Here is a 23,424-nt window from a genome sequence, read left to right as displayed (position 1 = left end):
GTTGTGTGTATTTTGTATTCTGCTCTAAAAAGCAGGAGTACTTGAAAACACGGAACCAGAGCTCTCTGCCCACTTTGTACAACAAAGTCCAGGAACATTCCCAGTTCCGCACTCCTCCCTCCTCCCCAGTGCTTGTATATGGCAGCAATTAATGCAAAAGCTGAACATTGGCCAAATACATGAGGATTAGTTAAGGGGACAGCTTTGCATGAATTGTCTGATCCTTTTTCAGCCAATTTCGAGCATTCCTCAGCAAGCAAACTGCTCTGTGGTTTAATACACGGTGAAATGAGCTCTACCCAAAAAAGCTATTCCTACAGAAAGATTCATGCAACCTTCACAGTGACTATTACAATGAGTTGTTTAAAAAATATATAAAAATATAAAAATAAATAAATAAAGCAACACCACAAGCCACAGCTGCCCTTTTTGTTTCAGGTACCAGTTTCCAGAGCAATGCCCTCACAACAGGCTCTGTAAGCTGGTTGCATGTTAGCTTTCATGCCTAAGATTGCTCCTTGGTTTACGGAGAGGTTGATATTGCTGCTGCAGAGCAGCTGCTTCCTGACAGTGTGATCTGCTTAGAGCTGGCTGTTGGGCAGTGAGGAGCCTGGTCCTCTGCTCCTGGCTAATGCACAGAACTGCTGCCTTCATCAGCAGGTACGTGCTAGTGGTGCTAGAGTCAGTCCCTGAGCTTCCAGGAGAGCAAGAGGAAGGGATCCCAAAAGCAGCAGCTGAAGTACCCAAGAAATTGTTTTAAACCAGGCTCTGCAGTGAAGAAGGAGAAGCAAGTTGAGGCAGGTGTGCAGCGGTGCTCGGGCTCCTGTATGTACCGTGCTGGGGTTGGGTTTAGAATGTTTCTCTCTCACCTGGAATTTGCAGACCACATTGGTAAGGGAAGCTGGCTGTTCCACAGCGCCTTGGCACAGCACAGGTTGTGCTGAAGGTGAGCAATCTGATGGAACACATGGAAAAACTTGGGTTTTTTGTCCAGGAGCCATTGCTGCTTCAGGGCAATGTCCGGAGAAGCTTCTGCCAGGCTGTGTGTCATGTTGCACATGGGGAAACCACCCAGGTCTGAGCCTTGTTTCTGCTAGGCCCAGCCATTAGCTGTCTGTGTTTGCCAAAGAGAACAAACTAGGAATATTCAGCTAAGTGGCACCTTCCTGTTGCTGGTAGGTTCCTGTCCAAGGACTCCTTGGGGACACTGGCGGGCTGGGGCTCCACACACTGGCATCACTGATTTTTCTAGAACAGACCAATGCCTCCAGGCACTCTTAGAGCTGAAAGGTCATCAGCACACAAGTGTCTCCCCAAAACATGCCCTTTGTTCCCATTTCCTCCTTCCTAATGGTTTTAATAGGAGCTCCTGATATAATTTTTCCTTTCTGATTAATAGCAGTGAAATAAACTATTATTTTTCAGATTTTTAGAAGTATAAATAAGTCAACATATGTGCTTGTTTTCATCTTTCTCTCTAGAAATGTACGAGGCAGGTTTGTAGGGAGGAAGGTCTTTTAATACCTCGTGTCCTTGGACCATCGGCTGCAGCAGCCCTCCTCTTCCTTCACAGTGGAAATGGAAGCTCATTGTGACTGTGTTTGAGCTCCTCCATGTGCTGGTTCCTGCAGTCAACGTGTCCCTCTGTACAAAGGCTTCCAGAAGCCTTGTGGTGTTATTTTTGGGCTTTTTCTTTTTTTCGTTTTTCCAGGCTGCTCAGCAGTGTTCAGTCAGAAATTATCTATGGAGCATTTCTGACTGCTTCTGAGCTTTCTGGGGCTGTTTAGGCTGGGGAAAAGGAGGCTGAGGGGAGACCTTATTGCTCTCTTCCAATAACTGAAAGGTGCTTACAGCAAGAGCAGGGTTAGTTTCTTCTCACTGGTGACAGGTGACAGAACAAGGGGAAATGGCCTTAAGTTGCACCAAGGGAAGTTTAGGTTGGATATCAGGAAAAACTTTATAGAAAGGGTTGTTAAGCACTGGATTAGGCTCCCCAGGGAGGTGGTTGTCACCATCCCTGGGTGTGTTTAAACTGTTTGGATGCGGTGCTCAGAGACATGATTTATCAGAGGGTTGTTAGAGTTAGGGTAGTTTGGTTAGCTTGTGGTTGGACTCGATGATCTTTAAGGTCTTTTCCAACCTGAGCAATTCTATGATTCAGCACTGCATAGAAACACAGCATACTTATCACTCCAATGCCTCAGCTTTTGTTTCTCCCTTTTCTGGCTGCTATATTAACATGGCTGCTGCTGATTGCCAAAAACATATTGCTATGGGTGTAGAGTGGGGAAAACTCGAAGGTAAAGCTAGTGTCCTAGGTCAAGCATGATGGAAAGCGTGTGGGGTGAACACTGTGAAGGAGCATGGTGCTGAGGAGGCAGCACGTACCGTGGTCTTTGCCTGGAAAACACTTTCCAAGTCTAGTGCTGCTTGGGTGGCTGAGCAAGATGCATTAAGCACAGTGCCAGGAATAACCAACCATCCCTGGGCGTGGAGGGCTGCTGTCTGAGTTCTCTGCTTGATATTCCCATTAGTACTGTCCTTTATTAGCAGCAGAGTTGAGCTTACACTTCCTTTTCAGTGATTACAATCTAGCAAATTAGCTCTGTTAGTGTCTGTAAGTGAAAATGACTTTTAGCTGATGTTGCACCACTGACTGATGCAAGTGAACATTACCTCCAGTGTCCTTTGCTCAGGACAGGCATGCAGTGATGTCGGTCTGCTTTGCTACTTGATGGCTCTAAATGCAAGATCTCTTGGTGTCCATGCCAAACTACTCCTCTGAGAGTCCCCTCAGGTTTGTCTTCAGCAGTTTTAGTGCCTGTGCAGAGCAAATAACTTGTTAAAATGTAAAGGGGAGACTTCTCGAAGATGGGAAGGTCTTACTGTCAACAAGAGCTTCTGCACTTTTTCCCTTTCAGGTGTTGTGGTCATGTGGTGCATGTCCAGATGCCTTCACAGAAACTGATGCCTAACCTAGGGACGGGTATTTCGTGAAACACAGCTATCTAAATTGCTTCTGGAGTTCACATTCTCCCTAGGAAACTTCTCCTCTCTTAAAGGTCTTTTTTTTTTTTTTTTTTTCCCCTTCTGTTGCAGGCATCTCTCACACCAGTGAAGTCTGGAGGAGAGCTGGAGGAGAAACCAAAGCCAAAGGATCGAATCACATCTTGCCTCTTGGAGAACTGGAACAAAGGCGAAGGCCTGGGATACGAGGGAATTGGCTTGGGCATTGGGTTACGAGGGGCCATCCGGCTGCCATCCTTCAAGGTAAAAACAGAGATCTGTCTTCATTACAGTAACATTCCCTAAAGGTGCAGTAGGAGAACAAACCTAGCTAGGTTTGTGCCCCAAAGCCCCACAGGCTGTTAGCCGCACACTGTTCCCTTGTAAGATTCCTTCCTCCAGTATCCCTTCTAACCCACCAGTGAAAAAACAAGGATGCTCTTACCCAGCCTTAGCTTTCATCTACCATTGTGTGAGCTGTTGGTAAAGGATTTCTGCTCTGTAAGGTAAATGGAGCATGCGCCCATGTCAGCTGAGGCAGAGTTTCAGCACGGTTGTAAAAATATGCTTATGCTAGTAGCACTTTACACAGTTATTTCTTTGCTTAGAACTCTGTAAGCAGTTTATTCAGAGCTGGATTTACCATTCATAATAGGCCTGTAGCGCCACTAGATTCCTGGATTTTGAGGCTTGGCTCTTTTGCATAAGTTGACTGTAATGTCTTACAGTTTGGCAGCTGAGTCACACCTGAAATTTGATTTAAAATGTTTTCTACCTCATGTGAGTTTATGGGATCAGACTTACAACTATGGGGTCATTAATTTTAAAGATTATTTGTGCTTTCTGCCAAGAAGTAGAAGCATAAAAAATGAAAGTTTTTTTTTTCTTTAGTAGTTTAAGCAAAAAATAAGTGGTGTTAGGGAGGACTTCCTTGAAACTGAAGTTTTGAATACAAAGGGAAAGCATGTAAAGATTTGGGACTAGAGATTCAGGAGTCTTGATTTAAAATAAAACTTGTTTCAAGGTTCTTTAAGATATTGTAGGCTCAGACTCCTTTTCTGTTCTGCTACAACTCAGACCGATGCATTTGTCACAAGCTAAATCTGTCAGATTCAAAGTACCTGATGATGACATGCACCATGCTGACATGGAAAGTGTTTTGATTTAAAATGAAGGGGTGGAATTTCATTCACAGTAAAATGCTGTTTGCAAGAAAATAAAAGGATCAAGAGCCGGGAAAGTGGCCCTTGATTTCTGGGTGTAAGTCACAGTAGCAAAGTGAAGCAGTAGCAGTTTAAGAAGTTGATTTCTGCTGTTTCTAAACTCTTTTAGAAATGCAAATTTTGTCTTTTGTTCAGGTGAAAAGAAAGGAGCCACCAGAAGCTGCCTCAGCAGGAGATCAGAAGAGAATCCGGCCTTCTACTTCTGTTGACGATGAAGATGAAGGTTTGCACAGCACATTTGTTTCAAACCCGAGCAGATGCAAGCCACATGCAAGCTGAATTCTTTTAAACTTCACAGCAGTGTGCTCACTTACAGTTAGACACAGAGTAAAGGATTTGAGCCGAAGCCCTGCCTCTTGCAAAACTCTCATCAGCTGGGAGGTGTCTCCTGTGGATTCAGTTATCTTACATTCACTGGTGGGAAATTTAAGACCTGCATGTTACAAACACTCATGCCCTTTTGTAGATTTGGTGATGCAGAGCTGGTCACCCAGTAGAGGGAGCTCAGGTTAGTTCATGGACTGTATTCTAGAGGCGTGCTTGCAAATCACTGTGTATGCTGAGGGAGAAAGCAAGTAAGGGACAGTTTGCCCTGTGCAGTTTTTAAATTTATTTGCTGGAAGAATCTATTTTCAAATATTAACTTTTTTTCCCCCCTGGAAACATGGAAGAATGGAGATAAGGGTATTCAAAGCCTCACATCTTTATTTTGCATTAAAAAGTGGATTTAAAATAGTTGTACTATAACCTTGATTCAGACTAGTAATTGATTTTAAAGTTAAAGCATAGAAACAAAGGTTTTGCTTTTTGTTTTGTTTTGTTTTTTTTTAACTGAAAAGAGAGAGGAATTAAGTCATAAGAACCAAGGTTAACTAAACTTTTCATAACTAGACCCACAAATCCATCAGTTCTTCAAGAAGTAAAGCAAACCCTGAGTTGTTAAAGCATTAGTATCCCTCAGTGTGTCTCTGTTTAGGGAAGCGTACAGGGAGTTTCCCGACATGAATCATGCATTGTACCCTTCCTTCTGATTCATGAGGAAGCTTGACTCCACTGGTGCAATATATTCTTATGTTTCTTGATTCAGCCTCTTCTGTATTCTATTCTGATATTCCTGTCTCAAAAATACATTTTTCTTAAGGATGGTACAGTTTTGTATTACTGTTCTCTAAGCAGTGACCAAGACTGTGGGATGAGACAACCTCTTTGGCTTTCCTATCATGATCTCATGGTGCCATGTCTCTTAGCTGTTCCACCTAGAGTTGTCAGCTTTCACTTCCTGCATAACGCCTTCCTTGGGACTTTCAACACTTTGCACCCAGTCTCACCCTCACTTGCACTGTGAAATTAGTAAGTGCCTGTGAGCTTGGGGACTCACACCACATGGACACATTGCCCCAACTTTGATCTTCCCAAAGCAAAAGCTTTCACAATGTTGTCTGCAAGTCTCTTGCAAAATATTTGATGTCACTTTCCTTGGTTTTGCTCACCAGAGTTGGAGAGGGACAGAGATGCTTCCGATACCACATCCGACCTGTCAAAGAAGGATGCAGAAGCAGTGGGGCTGAGGCGGCGACCAGCAAGGCCACTGGAGCTCGACAGCGAGGGGGAGGAGGGAGATGAGACATCAGGGAAAGAGGAAGAGTCTTCCTCAGAGAAAGAAGAAGAGCAGGAGGAAGAGGGAGGCTTGGTGAAAGCAGCACCTGGCAAGGTGTGTTGGTTTGTGATCGCAGTTCTGAATGCTGTCTGTCATTAAAAGGGGTCCTAGTAATTCCAAATCTCAACGTTATTTTCTCTAGAAGATGAGTGCTTGTCATAGGGTCTCTCCTAAAATAATCTCTGTATGAGAGAACCCCTCAGGTTCTCTGATCGGCATCTCTGAGAGTCACTGGTAATTACTGTAGTGACAGCCAGGTCAGTGGGTCAGACACTGTTAATTTCTCACAATGCTTTCTTGTGAAGGAGGAAGAGGAGGATGAAGATGATGAGGAAGATGAAGATGACGATGAGGATGATGAAGATGAAGAGGATTATGAAGAGACAGGTATTGAAACAAGTGACAAAGAGGAAGAGCAGGACTCTGAAGAGGGTAAGCAATTCCAAGGAAAGCAGCAAGTTTGTCTTTTAGGTCATTTGGGATCTCCCTTTTGCACTCTATTCGTAAGCCAGTGTTTATTTGTGCACCCCTTTGACTGAAAGGCAGTTCTGTACAAGGTAATTTATGCAGATATACATAGTCCCAGTACAAATGTATTTAAGAGACAGTCTGCCAAGAGAGTGATGTGGGCAGGGTGCCAGGCAGTGCTAGCTCTACTGCTTATGGAGCTGCCTGCTGTATGGTGATTGCTGTTAGCATCCAAATACTTGGTTTAATAATCCCTGCAAAAATAAACTGTGAGATCTTGAGACTTTGATTCCTTCAAATCCACCTGTTGCTGTTGATGTCATTACAAGTGTGGAAACAATATTTGTTCCTGTAGTAGAGCCTGATTGTTTACTGAAGTCAGAAAGCAGAACTAATGGTAACCTGCTCTTCTTGTAGAAGATGTAGCGAGTCCCTCATCTTCCAAGGCTGAAGTTGAATCATCAGATGAAAGTGAGGACTCCTCTGAATTTGAATCAAGTTCTGACTCAGATGAAGATGATGATGAGGAGGAGGAGGATGAAGATGAAGAAGAGGAGGAGGAGGAAGAAGAGGTGGCTGAAGATCAAGACAGAGAAGCCATGGTTGCTGAGACGGAGCATGAACCTGCCAGTCATGAGCTTCTCGATGATAAGAGGGAGACCATTTTGGAGCTATATCCTGTGGACTACATGGATGCAACGGGCTTGGGACTCTCAGAGCCAGCTTTGGTAGAGAAGGATGAAGGGATGGAAGAAGTCAAAGCAGAGGAAAGTGAATGTGATCAAGTCCCAGAGGAATCTATTGCTGCTGAAACACTCAAACAGTTGGTTATGGAAAGAGACCAGGAGCCAAAACTTGCACTGTCTCCCATCTGCAGGCCAGGTATAGTCTTCCTTTTGGTTTGGCACTTATTGTTTTTCCAAATACAGTATTCTTGCAGCATCCAATATGTATGATTTTGTTTCCGTTGTTCTTTCTTTCTTCTTGGCTCTAGGCTAGGGATTGTCTGTATCTTTTCTTCCTAGTAAAGTTCAGCACAGAGCTTTTTGCTTGGACAGATAATGGTGGGTTTTGTATCCAGAATCTTGTCCTGGACCAATTTAGTTAGTGTCCTGCAGGAGCTGAGTGGTTGTTATCATCCAGAGGTGACTGGAAGGTGTGATGGCTGAAGCTAAAGTTAGTAAAGCCGTGGCTGCTAAAACGAAACATGAATCTGTGCCTAATGAGTCATTACTGACTGTTCTTGGTTTTAATACCAAAGAAGTATGTGACTGTTAAACTGCATGTGGCAGGTGAGTAGAGTTTTAGAATTGTATGTGATTCATGGTACTTATTTTTATTATTTTAAACTTAGTTCTTTTAAGTGAATGATACCCCCTGATTTGCTGGAAGAACAAATTTGTCTTGATTCAGTACATAGTTGTGTATAGCCCATGAAGACTAGAATAGGAGTAGAATGCAAAAAGCTTGGCAAATTCTGCAGCAGGAAGGGGGGAGCCAGCAGGGAGTGCGTGTCTAGTGTAGTGAGCCTCAAGCACGTTGGGTGTCTGAGGGCTGTAGATCTGGGAACTGGGCAGTATTTTGTCACCTGCAGAGCTGGAAATCAGGTCTCTGCCCAGGATATCACTCCTTGGCTGTTATAAAATCCGAAAGACATAAAGGCTAGATGTTAAATCAGGCACAAGCTCAAACTGCAGCATTCTTATTGTGCTTGCCCAGCCTGGTCATACAGGAGTGACACGGGTCTGACCCTTCTCCTGTGATTCTCTGGTTCATTCAGCACAGATGGACAACAGTTCCCCTCCAGTTCTCCAGGCGTTTCCCCTTCCTTTTGCTTTCCCACTTGAAAATGCTATTTTGAGCTGCCTAAGATGATTCACTGTTGATTCATTTTGGCCCTGGATCTAAGGAGGTAAATAAACTCCAGACAAATGAGCCTGCTGCAGAGAGAGAGCAGCATATAAATTGCCTCACTGATACCATCTGAGTGACTCCTCATTCATTACAAGGGCTTTCCATTTCCTTCATGTGTTGTTTAGGGGTGTTATGCTTTTCCCTTCCTTGTTTCTATCCTTGGAGAGCTGAGGGTACTTCTTAGCCCTACAATTAGTTTACCTGCCCAATCAGAAAAGCTGATTGCTTGGGGCTCTGACACATGTCCTCCACAGCCTTTGCCCTGCAGTTCACTAATGCTTTTTATGTCTGCAAAAAGGTGGTCAGGGGGTTTGAAAGCAGAAAGCCTTCATTCTGGGCTGTGTAGTAGCTAATTCTCAAATTAATAGTGTGTTTTTTTAATGGTCGATTAGGGATGTCTGTGGTAGTGTCTAATTACTCCATACTCTGTCTCCAAAATGTAAAGCACTGGTGCTTTTAAAGCTTCCCAGTGGAACTGAACTGCTCTGTAACTGCAGCATCTTCAATCTGCCTTTACTGGCAAGTGGTGTGTAACCAAGTGGAAGCAACACTTGTGATTCTTTAATTTTTTTTTTTCCCTAGTGGAAGAGCCTGAACCCATCGTCATGCTGGAGCCGGAGGTACAAGAATGCCCAAAGCCTGAATCGCAAGATGAGGCTGGCACAGTCTGTCTCTCGACTCCAGTGGCAGTCTTTGGAGAACCTCTGCCCAGCAAAAGCAGCTTCTTTAGGAAGTCTGATGACAGCTGCTTAGAAACGCATGTTAAGACAAAGCTGCCCTCTGCAGTGGAGGAGGAGGACAGGTTGCCTCGCACGCCTGGACGGGAAGCAGTGGTCCATTCAGAGACTGATATTCTTTTGCTCCCAGCCCACAAGGTGCCATCCTCCACGCTTCCCTTACCATCGACTCCTGGTAAAGAGGAATCTGTAGTCCCTCCAGAAAAGTTCCCTGAACAATTAATGGTGACCAAAACGTCCATAGAAGAGGAGATTCCTAGGACTCCTGGGCGGGACATTTTGGCCAAGTCTTCACACCCCCTTGCAAAGTCGCAGAGCACAGACACTGTTCCAGCCACGCCAGGAAGTGATGCTCCCCTTACAGGAAGCAGCTTGACCCTCAGTTCCCCTCAAGTCCCAGGGAGCCCCTTTTCCTACCCATCCCAGTCTCCTGGCATTAACAGTGGTATTCCTCGGACTCCTGGGAGAGATTTCAATTTCACGCCTACTTTCCCAGAGGCTGGTGCTACCATTCCTTGCCTTCTGTCTGGCAAGAAACAGTCAGAGGATGACCTAGAAGAGAAACCTTTTAAAGAGCCTCTTGGTGCTTCCCTTACTATCAGCATGAACAGCGTTCCTTCTCCTATCCCCTTTGCCAGCCCCACGCAAGCAGATTTCCGCACAGACATGGGCTTGCCATCTAACGAGCCAATACCCATCGCAGCCCTGCCATGCATGCCTGGAGATGGAAGAATGCCCATCGAGGAGTGCAAGGCAGAAGTAAAATCTGTTTTGCTCTCGCCAGAAGCACCCGTTGGTGCATCTATTCTTCCTCCACCACCACCACCTTCTGTTCTTCCCAAAAGGAGGCCGGGTCGGCCAAGGCGGTCCCCACCTTCTGTCCTCTCATTGGATATGTACTCGGGCAAAGCCATCGAGCCACCCCCTGTCCCTGTGGCTTTGGTGGAAAGTGCTATGAGCAAAGAGCTTCTGAGTGCACACCCCGATGCTTTCTATGGACTGAAGGACCCTGAAGCTGTCACCCTAGATTTCAGGAATGACAGCTTCCACGAGAAAATAGCAGCTGAGACAGTTGCAGAGAAACTGCCATTTAAGGAATTGGAGAACCAGTGGAATGAAGATTTCAAGGAAGAAGAAGCTCACGTGAAGCCTAAAAGACAGTGGCGAAGGCAGAAGAAGTCACCCGAGCACCTTCCAGTGATTCCTTCCCCAGAATACTCCCCACCCCAGCCTCAGTTCAGGCCACGCTCCGAGTTTGAGGAGATGACCATTTTGTATGATATTTGGAATGGAGGCATAGATGAGGAAGATATCAAATTCATGTGTATCACGTATGACCGCCTCCTGCAGCAGGACAATGGTATGGACTGGCTCAATGACACACTGTGGGTATTCCATCCTTATATCCTTTCTCACTGGTGCTCTGCATTACACAACACTTGCAAGATGATCATTTTTTGCAAAAATGATGGGTAATGTATGGGTATTTTTGCAAAAATAATGGGCAGAAGCCTTTGCTTATTAAAATAGCAATTACTTATTCCTGCAGAGAATTTTAGACTTTTATTCCCTGAAGCTGTAATACAGAAATATTGCAGAAGTGGCTGTTGTGCTGCATTTTCCAGCTAGGACTGAAGGGAAATCTGTATGTATCTCTTCTGGGGAGATTTCTGGGTAGCTACTTTGTATGTTAGACAAGACAAACTGCACTGCCCCATATATTGCTAAAGATTTGTGGAATTAAAATATCTGATCCCCTAACTCCTCAAGGGAGCAGATTTACTGAGGCCTGTGAGGGCAGTGTCTCTGAGTGCCTATGGCTGATCCATTGCACCTTACCCAAGGCAGGGGGGTGAGATCACTGTACTGAGCTCAGCCTCATGTCTTCAGAGCTCGGGGTGACTTCTGGAGGGGGAACAAAAGTGTTCTTTCAAAACTCCAAGGAAAAGGGTGCAGCCAGATGGGTGGGCAGCTGCTGTCCGTGTTCACGGTTGGTGCTACACGGAAATCTTTTTCCAAAAAGGTTTCTCTTGACAGTTAAATGTTTTTATGTTTCAAACACTTTTTTCTTAATTTCCCGAAGCATGCAGCTAAGGAAAGAACTGGGTTTTCCTGTAGGCATATGGGCTTGAGGAATTTTTTTAAAATAGAATTGTTTCTTGCAGCCTCTCCCAACAGCATTCCCCATTTTCCAAGCTGCAGCTGCTAGCTCCGTGTAACCACAGGAGGTTTTTTGTCTGATACCACCTGGCAGCTGCTTTGCTCCTTAACTTCTTTCCACCTACCAGCTTTTCCACCCCCAAGAAAAAGAAGCGGGACGATGGGATGCGGGAGCACGTCACGGGCTGTGCACGAAGCGAAGGCTATTACAAAATCGATAAGAAGGACAAACTCAAATACCTCAATAATAGCCGAGCTTTTGCAGAGGAGCCTCCAGCTGACACGCAGGTGAGGGCATGTCTTCTGCTGATCACCAGGTGTGAGTGAGATTTGACTTTGTATGGCCTTGTGCCCGCTGCAGCCCACCTTTTGGCAGGGAGGGAGATGATGCTGTTGCTGTGCCTGTGTTGAGCTGGCCATTTGGGTAGTGCTGCTGTTCAAAGTAGGGTGTTTCAGAAGGCCACGTGTTCTGTGATGATATGGCACAAGAGACTGCACACGGGTGGGGTTGCAGGGCGCTTTGTCCGTTGGTGTCAGCTCTGAAGATGCATTTGTCCTCAGGGGATGAGCATCCCTGCCCAACCTCACGCTTCCACGCGGGCTGGCTCCGAGCGGCGGTCAGAGCAGCGCAGGCTCCTCTCCTCCTTCACTGGTAGCTGCGACAGCGACCTGCTCAAGTTCAACCAGCTCAAGGTAGGTCCCTGTGGGCAGGCTGCATTGGGCAGAGGCTGGCTGGGAGCAGCAGGCCGAGACCAGGGCAAGACAGACAGGGATCTCAGTGCTGGGCGCCTCTGTGTGTGCCCCAGGCCTGAAAGGGGCCCAGAATGGAACTGTTGCTTTGCTTTCTGGTAGAAGTCTCTGTACAGGCTGCGTCAGAGGTGCTCAGCTGGGGAGTTGAGTTCTGCAGCCCTGCTGTCATAGTAGCTCTGGTGAGCAGAAGAGCTGCTCTCAGTGGATCACCCAACACAGAGCCTCTCTGTGGTACAAAGCTCTTCTGTGCTTCCATTTAACCGAACTTAAAGTTCTCTGTGGTCTAATTCACCTAAAAATAGAAACACTGGGAAAACAGGGCACTCTAGTCCATTGTGCTCCCTTGTGAGGAGCAGAGGTGTGATCTGTTTGGTAAATGGCTGTAAATAAGTGCGTGAGCATATTAAGGCCAAGGCAGAATCATCAAGGCTATGCAGAACTGAGACCCCAAGCGGTCTGTTCTCCAAAGCAGCATGTGGTCAGTGGTACAGACCCAAGTCCTGTGTCTCTGTGGGACCTCCTGTGTCCCCTGTACTGCCCTCCTGTCACTGAAAGAAATTGGAAGGAATTTGGGTTGGCTAGAAGCACTACTTGTGGCTAGGGCCAGCCTTTCTCTTTCCATGTTTTCTCTTTCCATGTTGGGACTAATTCAGGGTTTCTGGGGTGTTTTCTTCATGCAGTTCCGGAAGAAAAAGCTAAAATTCTGCAAGAGCCACATTCACGACTGGGGCCTTTTTGCCATGGAGCCCATTGCAGCTGATGAGATGGTGATTGAGTACGTGGGTCAGAACATCAGGCAGGTAAGCTGAAACATGAGTGAAATCTGATCAAAACCCAGCTGAATGAAGTGACTGAGTCTGATGGCTGGGCTGGTGTCCCTGCTGTAGGTCATTAGCTATGTGATCTGGGCAGACTGGCATGTGGTTTAAAAGAACAGGCTGGATTTTCAACACCCCACGGAAATAAAGTGATTACTCCTTAGGGAGTAAGCCTTCCAGAAGCCTATTCTGAACTTCTGGATATTTGGCATCATGTGTCTTGAGCAGCACAAGCACAGCTGAGGTGAGCCTTGTGTAGGTCTTTGCTCCCAGATCATTCCTGCTTTGTGTTCTAATGCCATGCGTGGGTTTTCTGTAGGTCATTGCTGACATGCGTGAAAAGCGATACGAGGATGAAGGCATTGGGAGCAGTTACATGTTCAGAGTTGACCATGACACAATCATCGATGCTACAAAGTGTGGAAACTTTGCCAGGTTTATTAATCACAGCTGCAATGTAAGTATTGATGTATTGTTTTTTCCCCCCTCATATAATTGTACTCTGACATACAGATAAACCTATTGAGTCCTCACTGTTCCTCACTGATCAGGAACACACTGAGAAGTAGCAAGGGTTAGGATTAAGTTAAGGAGCTGCAGCAGATCAAAGCTGGGTCTAAATGTCTAAATCTGTGTAAGGAAGAGATTTGAAGGAGCTGAGAAATTAAATATGCAGTGAGACAGAGTGCAGTCAGAATCCTCCTGACCATATTGTGGGATGCTGATGAATACTGTTCAACCACATCTAATAAGTATTTCCTTAAAACAATTTTAGCAGCTGTTCTGCTGTGGGAACGATCTCATTCTAGTGACCACATGGGAAAAGCAGTCTTGCCCTGGTAGGTGGAGAAACTGCTTTCCCCTGTGTTTTGTGCTGCAGTTGTCACTCAGAGACTTCTGGATGTCCAACCATGTTACTGAGCATTAGCTGAGCTACGGTTAGTCCATGACAAACTTGGTAGAACACTGTGTGGGCTCCTGTGCACTGCAGATGACCACAGTGCCTGTTTTGGAGGAGCACCATTAAGGATGCTCTGGTTTCTGGCTTCGTGCCTCCAAGGCTCCCAGGCTCTGGGAACATGGCTGAGGCTGGCTGGGAAAACCACGGCCCTGCTCTATGTTAGAATAATTGTGTGGAGGCTGGGAAGTCGTGGCATCAGGAACCTAAATCATCACCTGTTCTGTCACCCTGCAGCCAAATTGTTATGCTAAAGTGATCACGGTGGAGTCTCAAAAGAAGATCGTCATCTACTCAAAACAGCACATCAATGTGAATGAGGAAATTACTTACGACTACAAGTTTCCCATTGAGGATGTAAAAATCCCATGTTTATGTGGCTCTGAGAACTGCAGGGGAACCCTAAACTGAACTCGAGGTTTCTCGTCACACTTGCACCTTTGGCCATGTCAAAACTGTGGTAACCAGGTGTGGTTGCACTTTGCCAAAAAAAAAAAAAAAAAAAAAAAAAAAGAAAAAAAAAAAAAAAAAAAAAAGGAAGAAAAAAAATTAAAAAGAAAAAAAAATGTATTTAAAAAAAAAAAAGGAAAAAAGAGAAGAAGAAAACCAAGCAAGTTTCGCCAGGATCACGGATGAAAGCAAAAAGCGCACATGTTAACGAGGACTGTTCATGTTTCAGGTGCTCTTTCCTTTTCAGATCCAACACGCACGCAGAAAGGTGACTGCTGTTCTGTGGTGTGGTCTATCCAAACACTAGCTTCTATCTGTTCAGTCCCTACATTAATGCTCCATAATGGGATAATGGTACCTTTTCTTTTTTTAATTGTTATAAACCTTCATCTTTTCATAAATGCTGCTACCTTTTCCTCATCAGTTTTGTTGGTTGAAAAAGGCATTCAACGTTTAAATGTGAAGCAGAGACTGAAAATGCCATGTAGGGTTTGTTGGGAGCTTGATTGGCTGAAATTGCACAGATTTCTCAGATTAAGCTGTAAATAAATGTCAGGTTAATGTTACAGAGGAAGCCAGAGGCTTGAGGGTGTGTGAATGGGGGTGTGTGTGTGTGTGTGTGTGCACGGAGATGTCTGCAGTGAGACTATAGGTGACCTGTCCTGCCTTTCCATCAGGGGTGAGCCTGAACAAGTCCCCAACGCCAGCCACCCCGGGGACATCAGGGCAGCCATGGCCTGGGCTTTGCCTTGGGCTCATCGCTGATGGTCGCCCGCCATGCTGGTATATTGGGGGATCAAAGCCTCAGCACCCAGACAAGGGAGAGTGGGTACTGCAATCATTGCTAACAGAGTCAGTTGTTTAGTCCCAGAATTGTGGCGCAACGCGTGACCTTTCAGGATCTCTCATAGATTGGTTTGTCTGTCTAGTGTCCAAAAAACCTCTGGAGCTGAAAGCAAGTAGGAAATAAGCCTCAGATATTCCGTAGAAATCTTACCTTCCTTTGAAGGGTACACTGCACCTCATGTTCATGATAAGATTTTATTCCTGTTGATGGGAAACAGTCTGATGTGTTACTCATGTGGATTTTCCTTGATTCTCCCAGCCTTGCCAGTGCTTTACAGGGCCTGTCTGCCCTGGCCTTGAATGGGGAGATTCCTGCTGTGATAGGAGCAGGCCAGACCTCCCCCAGTTACTCAGTAACTTGCCCTGGGTGGTCCCATCCTGCGGTAAGCGCAGACATGGTGGGCAGTGCCCTTGAGCACGGGCTACACCCTGTCCTCCCCCATCTGCAGCATGGCAGTGAGTGCTGCTCTGAGCTCCAAAGGCATGTTTTGGAGTGGTTTTTCGATCTGTTTTGTCCTTGTAGATGTACTGAGGTGAAGTTTGCACTTCAAGAGCCAAAACATGGAATTAATGTTTCTGGGGGTGTGATCTAGGAGTGTTGCACGACTGTTTGGGTATGGGCAGGATCAGTTATTTCAGCCTGCATTGAGTCTCTTCTGCTTCAAATGTAGAGGTAGTTTGTACTAAGCCTTTGTAATTGACTTACAGGGAAATTGCAGTGTAATTATAAAATGCAAACGTCGTCTGCATAACTAACATCTCCTCCCCGTAGAGCAAAAGCACAGCTGTATTCTCGTTCCTTTTCAAATTGGTGACAATTGCTGTCGAACCGCAGCTCCCCATGATCAGAGGGTACAACCTTACAAAAGAGTTTCTTGGAAAGTGTTGCCACCCTTGCTGGGAACTGCCATGCCTGTCCCACGGCTGGGGGCTTGGTGTAGGTTAGGCCTCTGTGCTTGAGTTCCTGCTTTAGACAGAGGGTCTGCAAGAGCCCTGGTGTGCCTGCACTGCTGCCTGAGGGAAGGGAACCGGCCCTGAGGTTGGGCAGCCTGTAGTCTCATCTGTGCTGTTGTTCAGTTTTGTTGTTTCCTATGGTCTTGAGGGTTTCCCCTTCTCTCAGTGAGTCTGCCCAGCAACTGGGTAGTTGTGGGCCAGAACCTGTGAGCAGTGTCTCATTGAGCATAGGCAGTGCATTGAGCTCCTGTGGCAGGAGCTTTTGGGGATTAAGCCAGCTACTCTGTTCCTTTTCTTTAAATGAGGCTCCTATCATGTTGATGCTTCAGTTGGCATCGCTACAGCTGGGTCTTTTGCTTTCAAAGCATTGGGAACGCACAGATGTTGTTTCAGAATGAAGCCCGGCCCTTGTTCTCAGCCTCCTTCCTCTCAAGTCCACCAAACCTGGATGTTAACATGGCTTTGTGGGGGAAAAATCCCATGTGTGCCCAGCCCCGAGGAGCCTGACAGCAGCTCTGTGTTCCCCAGCCTGTCCGTGTGCTTGGAATGGGGCACAGGCTGCTGTGTGTGCAGGGACAGACCCTGGTCTCCTGAGGCAAGGCCTGCAGCTTGGGTTCCTTCAGGGCGTTGGGAGGAGCACCAAAGGGATTTGGATGCCAAAGGCCTTCAGCACCAAAGTCGCTTGGGTGCTTCTGAAACTGCCTGTGACCCATTGCTCTGTAGGATCCCAGCTGGATAAGCCAACCCTGAGCCTTCTCTTTCCTTCCTGCCTCCTGCAGCTCCTCCGAAAGCCGCCCCGTCCCCGATGGGTTCTGGTGATGGTTCCCAGCGGGGCTGAGGAGCTGCAGATGCAGGTGGAGAAGGCAGCCCATAGAGATGTTTTCTGACCCAGGCGCTTTGCCTCGTGCTCCACAGGGCTGGGGTGGGAGGAGGACACTGAAGGGGCAGAGTGCTGGGGGTGCAGCCCCTGGGCCAGACCCAGCATTCACCATCATCACGGGCATGGAAATGTTGGCGAGGGCTGAGCAGAACCCTGCCCAGGACGCTGCTCACCATTTATTGAAGTCATTCTGTTCGCTGTCCCACTTTTTTTCCCCTGCTTAAATCAAACCCTAAAACAAAATAGAGAGGGATGTTGGCTGTGCTCCCTGCAGAACTGCATCTCACTGCAGTCTTGATGGAGTGTGCAGGGCTTGCTCAGGCAGGGTGCACGCAGGGCCCCGCTGTGCCGCCTGGGGCTGCCGTGGCCGTGCAGCACTCGCAGCACTGTGGGTCCCACAGGGATCCCAAGCAGTGGCTGTGGAGGCAGGAGGGGATGGGGCTCATCTTGCAGATATTTGTATTGTATAGAGCAGCTTATTTCTACAGACAAACATTTTTAAACTCCAACAAAGTATGCAGTAATTTCAGTTCTGGTTTTTGTGACTTTTTTCAGGGATCATTTCAGTGCATTTCTGTATAAAATAAAAATTTAAGGAAAAAAAAAAGGATTTTGAAGTCTATTAGAAAAAAAAGCATCTTCTGTACATAGGCAAACAAGAATCTTCTCTTCAAACACTGTTTCTTGTAGAAACATGTTGAAATTTTTTTGCTGATTTCTTTGTACTTCAAGAGCATGTAAATAATTTATTAAAAGTGACTATTGTAATTTGGAGTTCTTTTTAAACAGATCCCAGCTCTGTTTCATGGCAAGGAGATGGGGAGGAAGAAGGACTGAGGATAGCAAAGGAGCTGGTGGCATTTACAGCTTGTGTCAAGCTTTGTATAATGTAAATTCTGTACAAATACGGGGGTTTTGTTTTTGGCTTTTTTTTTTTTGTTGAATAAATAGATGGAATTAGCAGCATTAAGAAACTGAAGACAAAAATTTGCCAAGTCGAGGCTTCTTCCTTGCCCCTCCCCCCAGTCTGAAACCTAATGTGCAAAATCTATTTATTTCAAGCGAGGAAATGTGTACAGTCTAATAGACATCCTGCAATGTATTTAAGCGAGTTTGCAACTGGATTTTTTTTTTTTTCATTTTAATATTTGTTTTTATGAGTTTCCTCCTTAATTGCCACTGTAGTATTTGTTTGAGTGAAAAGAAACACGTTGTGACGGACGCACAGGGCAGGCGGTGAGGAAGTGGAATTGCTCCCTGCAGCGCTCCGGTTCCGTGACAGGTTGTTTTATTTCACGGTGTGAAAATAAAGGGCTTCCTTTAAAAGGGGGCAGGTAAAATGGTTTGCAATAAATGAATGATTATTTTTTTAAGTTCCTTTAAAAAAAAAAAAATCTCTGCTTTGAAGATTTAGGGTTTCTGCTTTTTCTTTTTTTAAGCAAATTTATAAATTTAGGGATGTTTTGTGCATATAGAATCCGTCACCAGTATGTATCTTGTTTTGAAGAAAGTGTTTTTGTTGTGGATGTGTCATGCTGTATATATTTGTTCATATTTTTGTGAATTGAATACTATGTACCATTGTATTATAGTAACTTTTATAAAGCAAACCATAAATATACTGACTTTTCTTACAGAAAAATTATGTTGTGCTTCATGTGTAGTCGGGGCTTTGTGCTCCTGGACCTGTGCTGGGAACTGGGAGAGCTGAAAGTGTCCATCAGAGCGGGCAGGAGCTGACATGAAGCATCGTCACACAGCTGTGGCATGGAGGAAGTGTGCGAGCTGGTCAAGTTTGTGACCTTCAAGCTGCATTAGCACTAAGGCTCTGACACAGCCCTGCACTGAAGTGAAGCCCCCATGCATGGCTGGTGCTGGAGCAGTTGCACTACGTGTGCCTGCATGGACTCCCACTACAGATACCAACTTCAATGTTTTCTGGCCTGAGTTTTGGAAAAAGAGATGCCCAAGGCAGAGGTGGACGCAGCAGCTGATAGAGGAGGAAAAGAAGCTCGTGCTGCTGTGTCTTCTCCTAGTTTGTCTCTTACTGACTACAAGGGGGATGGGACCCACGGAGATGGTGCTGCCAGCATTGGAGCTGGGGGCTGCTGGATGGGCTCATGCTGTGTCCTAGGAGCCTGAGCCATGGGCTCTGCTCAGGGCTTTGCTTCCATTCTGTGAACGAAGGGAGCTGCAGTGGGTGCTGTGAGGATTCAGAGTGCAGGTGCGTGTCAGCAGGGAGACCCAGGGCCACCAAAGCACCCTGAGATGTTCTTCAGCTGTTCTGAGGTCTGCGGGTCCACAGGGAACATTCGAGGTTCACGAAATCATTGAGTGGTTGGGTTGGAAAGGACCTGAAAACCATCCAGTTCCAACCTCTGCCAAGGGCTGCTTGCCCTCCGCTGGAGCAGGGTGTGCAGAGCCCCATCCAGCTGGCCGTGGGCACCTCCAGGGCTGGGACGCACTCAGCAGGTGTTTATTAGCAAGGCGTGTGACACAATGACAGCAGCTCCTGTCCTGGAGCCTCAGCTCTTCCCTGGCCCCCAGTGACTGCAGCACAGACTCAGCAGCACTCAGCTGTGACAGACGGATTTATTATGGTGGGGGGGAGAATCCCCATGCAAGGACTGTGACAGCACCGAGGGGGTGGGCAGTGGCCACAAAGCCAGCAATGTGTGGAGACACTCTGGAGATATTCCAGCCTTTGTTAGTGCAGGAGTTGCCAGGTCCCAGAGCAATGCCACGTTACACTGGTGGGAAAGCCAAAGCCCATACCTTTGTTCACCTCATTCTAGAACGCTGTGGCTGCCCTAAAATCATGACTCAGGATTGAACCTGCATGTGTGCCATGAGTCTATGCTGTATTTGGGACTCGGGGGCTTGGAGGGGGTTGTGCTGGGGTGAAGGCATTGGCCACGTTCCCTCCCCGTGTGATGGGTCCTTCCTTGTCCATCACAGCTTGGCAGCAACATCCTGTTTGTCACGTGTAAGTTTGGGCTGTTGACAAAGCACAGCCAGTTCCCACTTTGTTTGTGATTCAGCTCCTCGTGGCCCAGTGCCACCGGCAGCCCGCACACCGCCTCTACATGCGCTTGGTCTCTCCGTTGGGGCTCAGGACAGTCAGGTTGCCTCGTGCATCCTGGTCAATTTCAATGGCTTCGAACAAGGACTTGAAGTTCCCGGCACCGAAGCCCTGTAGGAGGATGGCATTACCCACGTTATGCCCTTAGGGTTCATCACAGCATCGTGGTGCTGGTGGCACTGGGTGCTGTGAGGTCCTCAGGCTGCCACTCAATGCTAAGGCCGCCTCTATTACTTTTAGCAGTGAAACCCTCCAACCAACCTGGTGGTTGTGCCGCTGGATGACCTCCAGGAACACCGTGGGTCTGTCTTGAACTGGTTTGGTGAAGATCTGGAGCAAGTATCCCTTCTCATCAAAGTCCACCAGGATTTTCAGTTCCTGGAGATAAGCAATAGGGAAACAGCTCTGAGATCCATCAGGAACAAGGGGACGGCCTTGCATCGCCCGGCTGCGCCCGACCCGCCTCCAGCTCCTGCTGCCCCTGGACTCACCTCCAGCTTGTCAATGCTCTCCTTCACTTTGATCTTGGCAGTTTTCAGCCTCTCCCGCAGCAGTTGGTAGTAGCTGGATGGCACGTCCATGAACTGCATGCCGCGCTGCTTCAGGTTGGTGATCTGCAAACCAGGAGCTTTGGGTTGGGCACGTGAGGACAGGAGGTATTGAGATGCAACTCAACACTTCCCCATTGCATTGTCCCGAGCGATGCACGAGGACCTGTCCCACTCTTTCCCTTTGGGCCCAGCGTGGAGTTGGCCACCACACGAGGACTCCAACCATGAGGCATCACCCCCTGTGACAGGTCCCTGAGTGGGGCTGCCCCGGGGCCACTCACCGCCGAGATGATGTCGGGGGTGTTGAGTGCGATGTGCTGCACTCCAGCCCCTCCGTAGTAATCGATGTATTCCTGCAGGGAAACATCTCACTGCAGTGCCAGTATGGCTGCAGCACCAGCCCTGTCCCATCTCCTTCACCCCAGCCCTGTGCTGGTGGTGGTGACGGCCCAATTGCTGAGCTCACCTGAATCTGGGATTTCTTCTTGCCGTGTGCCGGTTCGTTGATGGGCATCTTGATGGTCTCCTCATAGTTGGTGACCACGATGGAGCGCAGGGCGCTGAACTCGGTGTGCAGCTGCTTGTCATCCACCGACCAGAAGCGGTGGAAGAGGAGGTTCTTCTGGTACCTGCCCACCCACAGCAGCCATGTTGCAGCCCCTCACACTAATGAACCTCTGCTCTGTGCTAATTGCCCTCGGCCTCCCCCCAGCCTGCCCTGCTCTCACCAGTCTGCTACCGGCACCATCTGGAGGTCGGGTTGGTTCCCCACTACGTGGTCCACAAAGCTCAGCTTGGTGCTTGGCCTGCAGGGACACGGGGCAGCACTCAGCCCTGATGGCAGTCGGGTGGTGTGATCCATCCCCATATTGGGACCCTGTGCTACTCACAGCCTGGGCAGCAGTGGGTCTCTGAAGAGGGGCGCGTGGTACCCAGGCAGGAAGAGCCCTTTGTAGTTGATCTTCTCCACCAAGGTGTGCGTTGTGTCACCGTACTGCGGAAAGGAGGAAGAGGCTCTGTGCCCATTGCTGCGATGTGCAGACTGCACTGCATGTGGGGGGGCTCAGTGCCCTCATCACTCACCGTCTGGATGACAGCGAACTTCACCTTCCCAAACTTGTCCTCCTCCACCCAGGGCTCCTTCACCACCACCGCTCCACGCTCCTTGGCTTTCTGAGCAGAGGAGAGTGCCCGTACTTCCACATGCCCCCGGGGCCCTTCCCACACCAATGTGGGGACGTGCAGCCATGATACCCAGCAGCCCCAAAATCACTCCTTTTCCCCCAAACTCACCATTTCAGGGCGCCTGCTGTACCTCGCATGCGCTGCCTACCTGCACGATGAAGTCACAGTCCTCCACCTCAAAGGCCACGTCCTTCACACCATCCCCGTGCTTCACCATGTGCTCACCCATCTCTGCCGGCAGCCGACGTCAGCGGGGACGCCGCAGAGCGCCCACATCCCGGCCCCAGACCTACAGACCTACCTTCATTGCCCGGATTGAGCGCCGACGAGAGGACAAAAATGATCTGGTGTGGAAGAGGACGGGAGGAAGGGTTGGTGATGGGAGGAATGATCTCACCACTGGTGCTCAGCGCATCCCACAGCACCGCACACCTTGTCCTGCTTGATGACGTGTGACACCACCTCCCTGCTGCCGGTCTCCAGCCCGCGGTACGCCAGCTCCTCGAAGCCCAGCTTGTTGCAGTAGTACGAGGCGGCCTGCGGCACAGCACGGCGTGTGCATGGCTGTGCGGTGTGTATGGGGGCATTGGCTGCTCCCCGTACAGCCTTTCACCCCGCTCTGCGTGCAGCGGAGCATGACACATTTTTGCTCTCCCTTTGCATTTTTGCCCCATGCACGCCCCTGACATCCACCCCCCCCTTGCGCAAGGGCTCAAGGCCGGGGCCCCGGGCCAGGGCTGCTGTCAGCACACACACACAGCCTTGCCATCCCCCAGCAGCCAATGACCACCGCCGCCACCCCTGCGGCCTCCTACCTGCTTGGCATTGCCCACCCAGAAGGTGATGGAATGGAAGTGGATGAAGCGGCCTCGCTGGTGCTAAAGGGAAGGGGAAAAGAAGTTGTATGTGCTGCAATTCCTGTGGGTTGCGATTCCTTTGGGTACAGTTCCTCCAAATGGAATTCTTCCCAATGCAATTCCTGCAAGTGCACCCCAGTGACATGGATGAATCCCTGGCTCCCTGCCCTGATGATTTTTTGTAGTGTTTTCCATGCAGGCTGTTCTGTACACAAGGCACAGTGTTGGCTCTGGTTGCATGGAGCAAAGCAGCTGCAAAGCATCCGGGTATCAGCCAAGAAGTGAGCCCAGGGACATCTGGTCCTATAGAAATGTGCAGTGGGAGGTTTGGGTTTGGGGTTTGGGATTTGGGTCACAGAGAAGGAGATGGCAGCTGCAGCCCAACCCTGCCACATGTCCTCATTAACCCCGCAGCGTTAACGATTCACCTGCAGCAAAGCACCCAGCACTTTTCCACCACCACACCGGGAGCACCGTGGGGCAGCCAGGGGGCTCCCAGTGCTGAGCACAGGATGGAATGCAAACCCGAGCAGGGAGCAGGGAGGCACTCACCTTTTCCCCTTTGTCTGTGTACGTCGTCTGCAAGAGAAGTGGAAGAAGCAGTGAGCGGGGTGCGAGGCTGAGGGGAAACACAGGGAATTTCTCCCACAGAAGTGCAGTTCTGTGCCTGCTCCCCGGCCCTCACCATGCTGTGACCCTGCAATGTGGCAGCAGCAAAGAAAGCGTGACCCTGAGTGCAGGGCTGATATACAGCAAAGGTGCTCCTCCTCCATCCCACCCCGTCCCGAGGGCACTGCCCAGCGCTGGGGACAGCAGTGGTGGCAGTGGGACAGGTGGGCGGTGGCACGGTGTCACCGACTGCACAGCCAAAGTCATCCCACGGCAATGACACTGTGCTGCCGCTCATGGGATGGCACAGCTGTGTGAC

At 48.3% G+C, this 23,424-nt stretch overlaps 2 protein-coding genes across 2 annotated transcripts in view; one reads left to right on the top strand and one right to left on the bottom strand.

Moving 5' to 3' along the window:
- The window catches only part of SETD1B (SET domain containing 1B, histone lysine methyltransferase), a 41,843-nt gene extending 27,654 nt beyond the window's left edge, over positions 1-14,189 (top strand). The window contains exons 8-18 of the mRNA XM_042865341.1: positions 3,100-3,270; positions 4,365-4,452; positions 5,723-5,940; positions 6,192-6,318; positions 6,772-7,236; positions 8,851-10,407; positions 11,287-11,453; positions 11,727-11,858; positions 12,596-12,715; positions 13,053-13,190; positions 13,929-14,189. Coding sequence (XP_042721275.1) covers positions 3,100-3,270; positions 4,365-4,452; positions 5,723-5,940; positions 6,192-6,318; positions 6,772-7,236; positions 8,851-10,407; positions 11,287-11,453; positions 11,727-11,858; positions 12,596-12,715; positions 13,053-13,190; positions 13,929-14,102 — 3,357 coding nt within the window. The 3' untranslated portion in view covers positions 14,103-14,189. The remainder of the gene's footprint in view (positions 1-3,099; positions 3,271-4,364; positions 4,453-5,722; positions 5,941-6,191; positions 6,319-6,771; positions 7,237-8,850; positions 10,408-11,286; positions 11,454-11,726; positions 11,859-12,595; positions 12,716-13,052; positions 13,191-13,928) is intronic.
- A 5,205-nt stretch (positions 14,190-19,394) lies between these two features.
- On the bottom strand, positions 19,395-23,418 carry HPD (4-hydroxyphenylpyruvate dioxygenase). Its single transcript, XM_042865342.1, has 14 exons — positions 23,182-23,418; positions 23,049-23,075; positions 22,455-22,517; positions 22,072-22,176; positions 21,941-21,983; positions 21,788-21,870; positions 21,538-21,627; positions 21,345-21,448; positions 21,183-21,260; positions 20,921-21,083; positions 20,736-20,807; positions 20,395-20,517; positions 20,165-20,281; positions 19,395-20,014 (listed from the first exon to the last, which is right to left on the bottom strand). The coding sequence occupies exons 1-14, from the start codon at positions 23,401-23,403 to the stop codon at positions 19,904-19,906; spliced, it is 1,401 nt and encodes a 466-aa protein (XP_042721276.1). The 5' UTR covers positions 23,404-23,418; the 3' UTR covers positions 19,395-19,903.
- Between the last annotated feature and the right edge of the window lie 6 nt (positions 23,419-23,424).

Source organism: Lagopus leucura, unplaced genomic scaffold (assembly GCF_019238085.1).
Source record: "Lagopus leucura isolate 7727_CA_CO unplaced genomic scaffold, USGS_WTPT01 Super-Scaffold_806, whole genome shotgun sequence".
NCBI classification, from domain to species: Eukaryota; Metazoa; Chordata; class Aves; order Galliformes; family Phasianidae; genus Lagopus; species Lagopus leucura.
This window is presented reverse-complemented; position numbering and strand designations above follow the sequence as displayed.

What these genes read in the sequence shown, in the direction of transcription:
- HPD (XM_042865342.1), bottom strand. Translation starts at nt 23,403, where the DNA reads ATGAGCGGCAGCACAGTGTCATTGCCGTGGGATGACTTTGGCTGTGCA. An exon ending in ATGGTGCCGGTAGCAGACTG is followed by an intron (nt 21,084 to 21,182) that starts GTGAGAGCAGGG and finishes GTGGGTGGGCAG; the next exon opens with GTACCAGAAGAACCTCCTCT. An exon ending in AGAGCATTGACAAGCTGGAG is followed by an intron (nt 20,282 to 20,394) that starts GTGAGTCCAGGG and finishes GCTTATCTCCAG; the next exon opens with GAACTGAAAATCCTGGTGGA.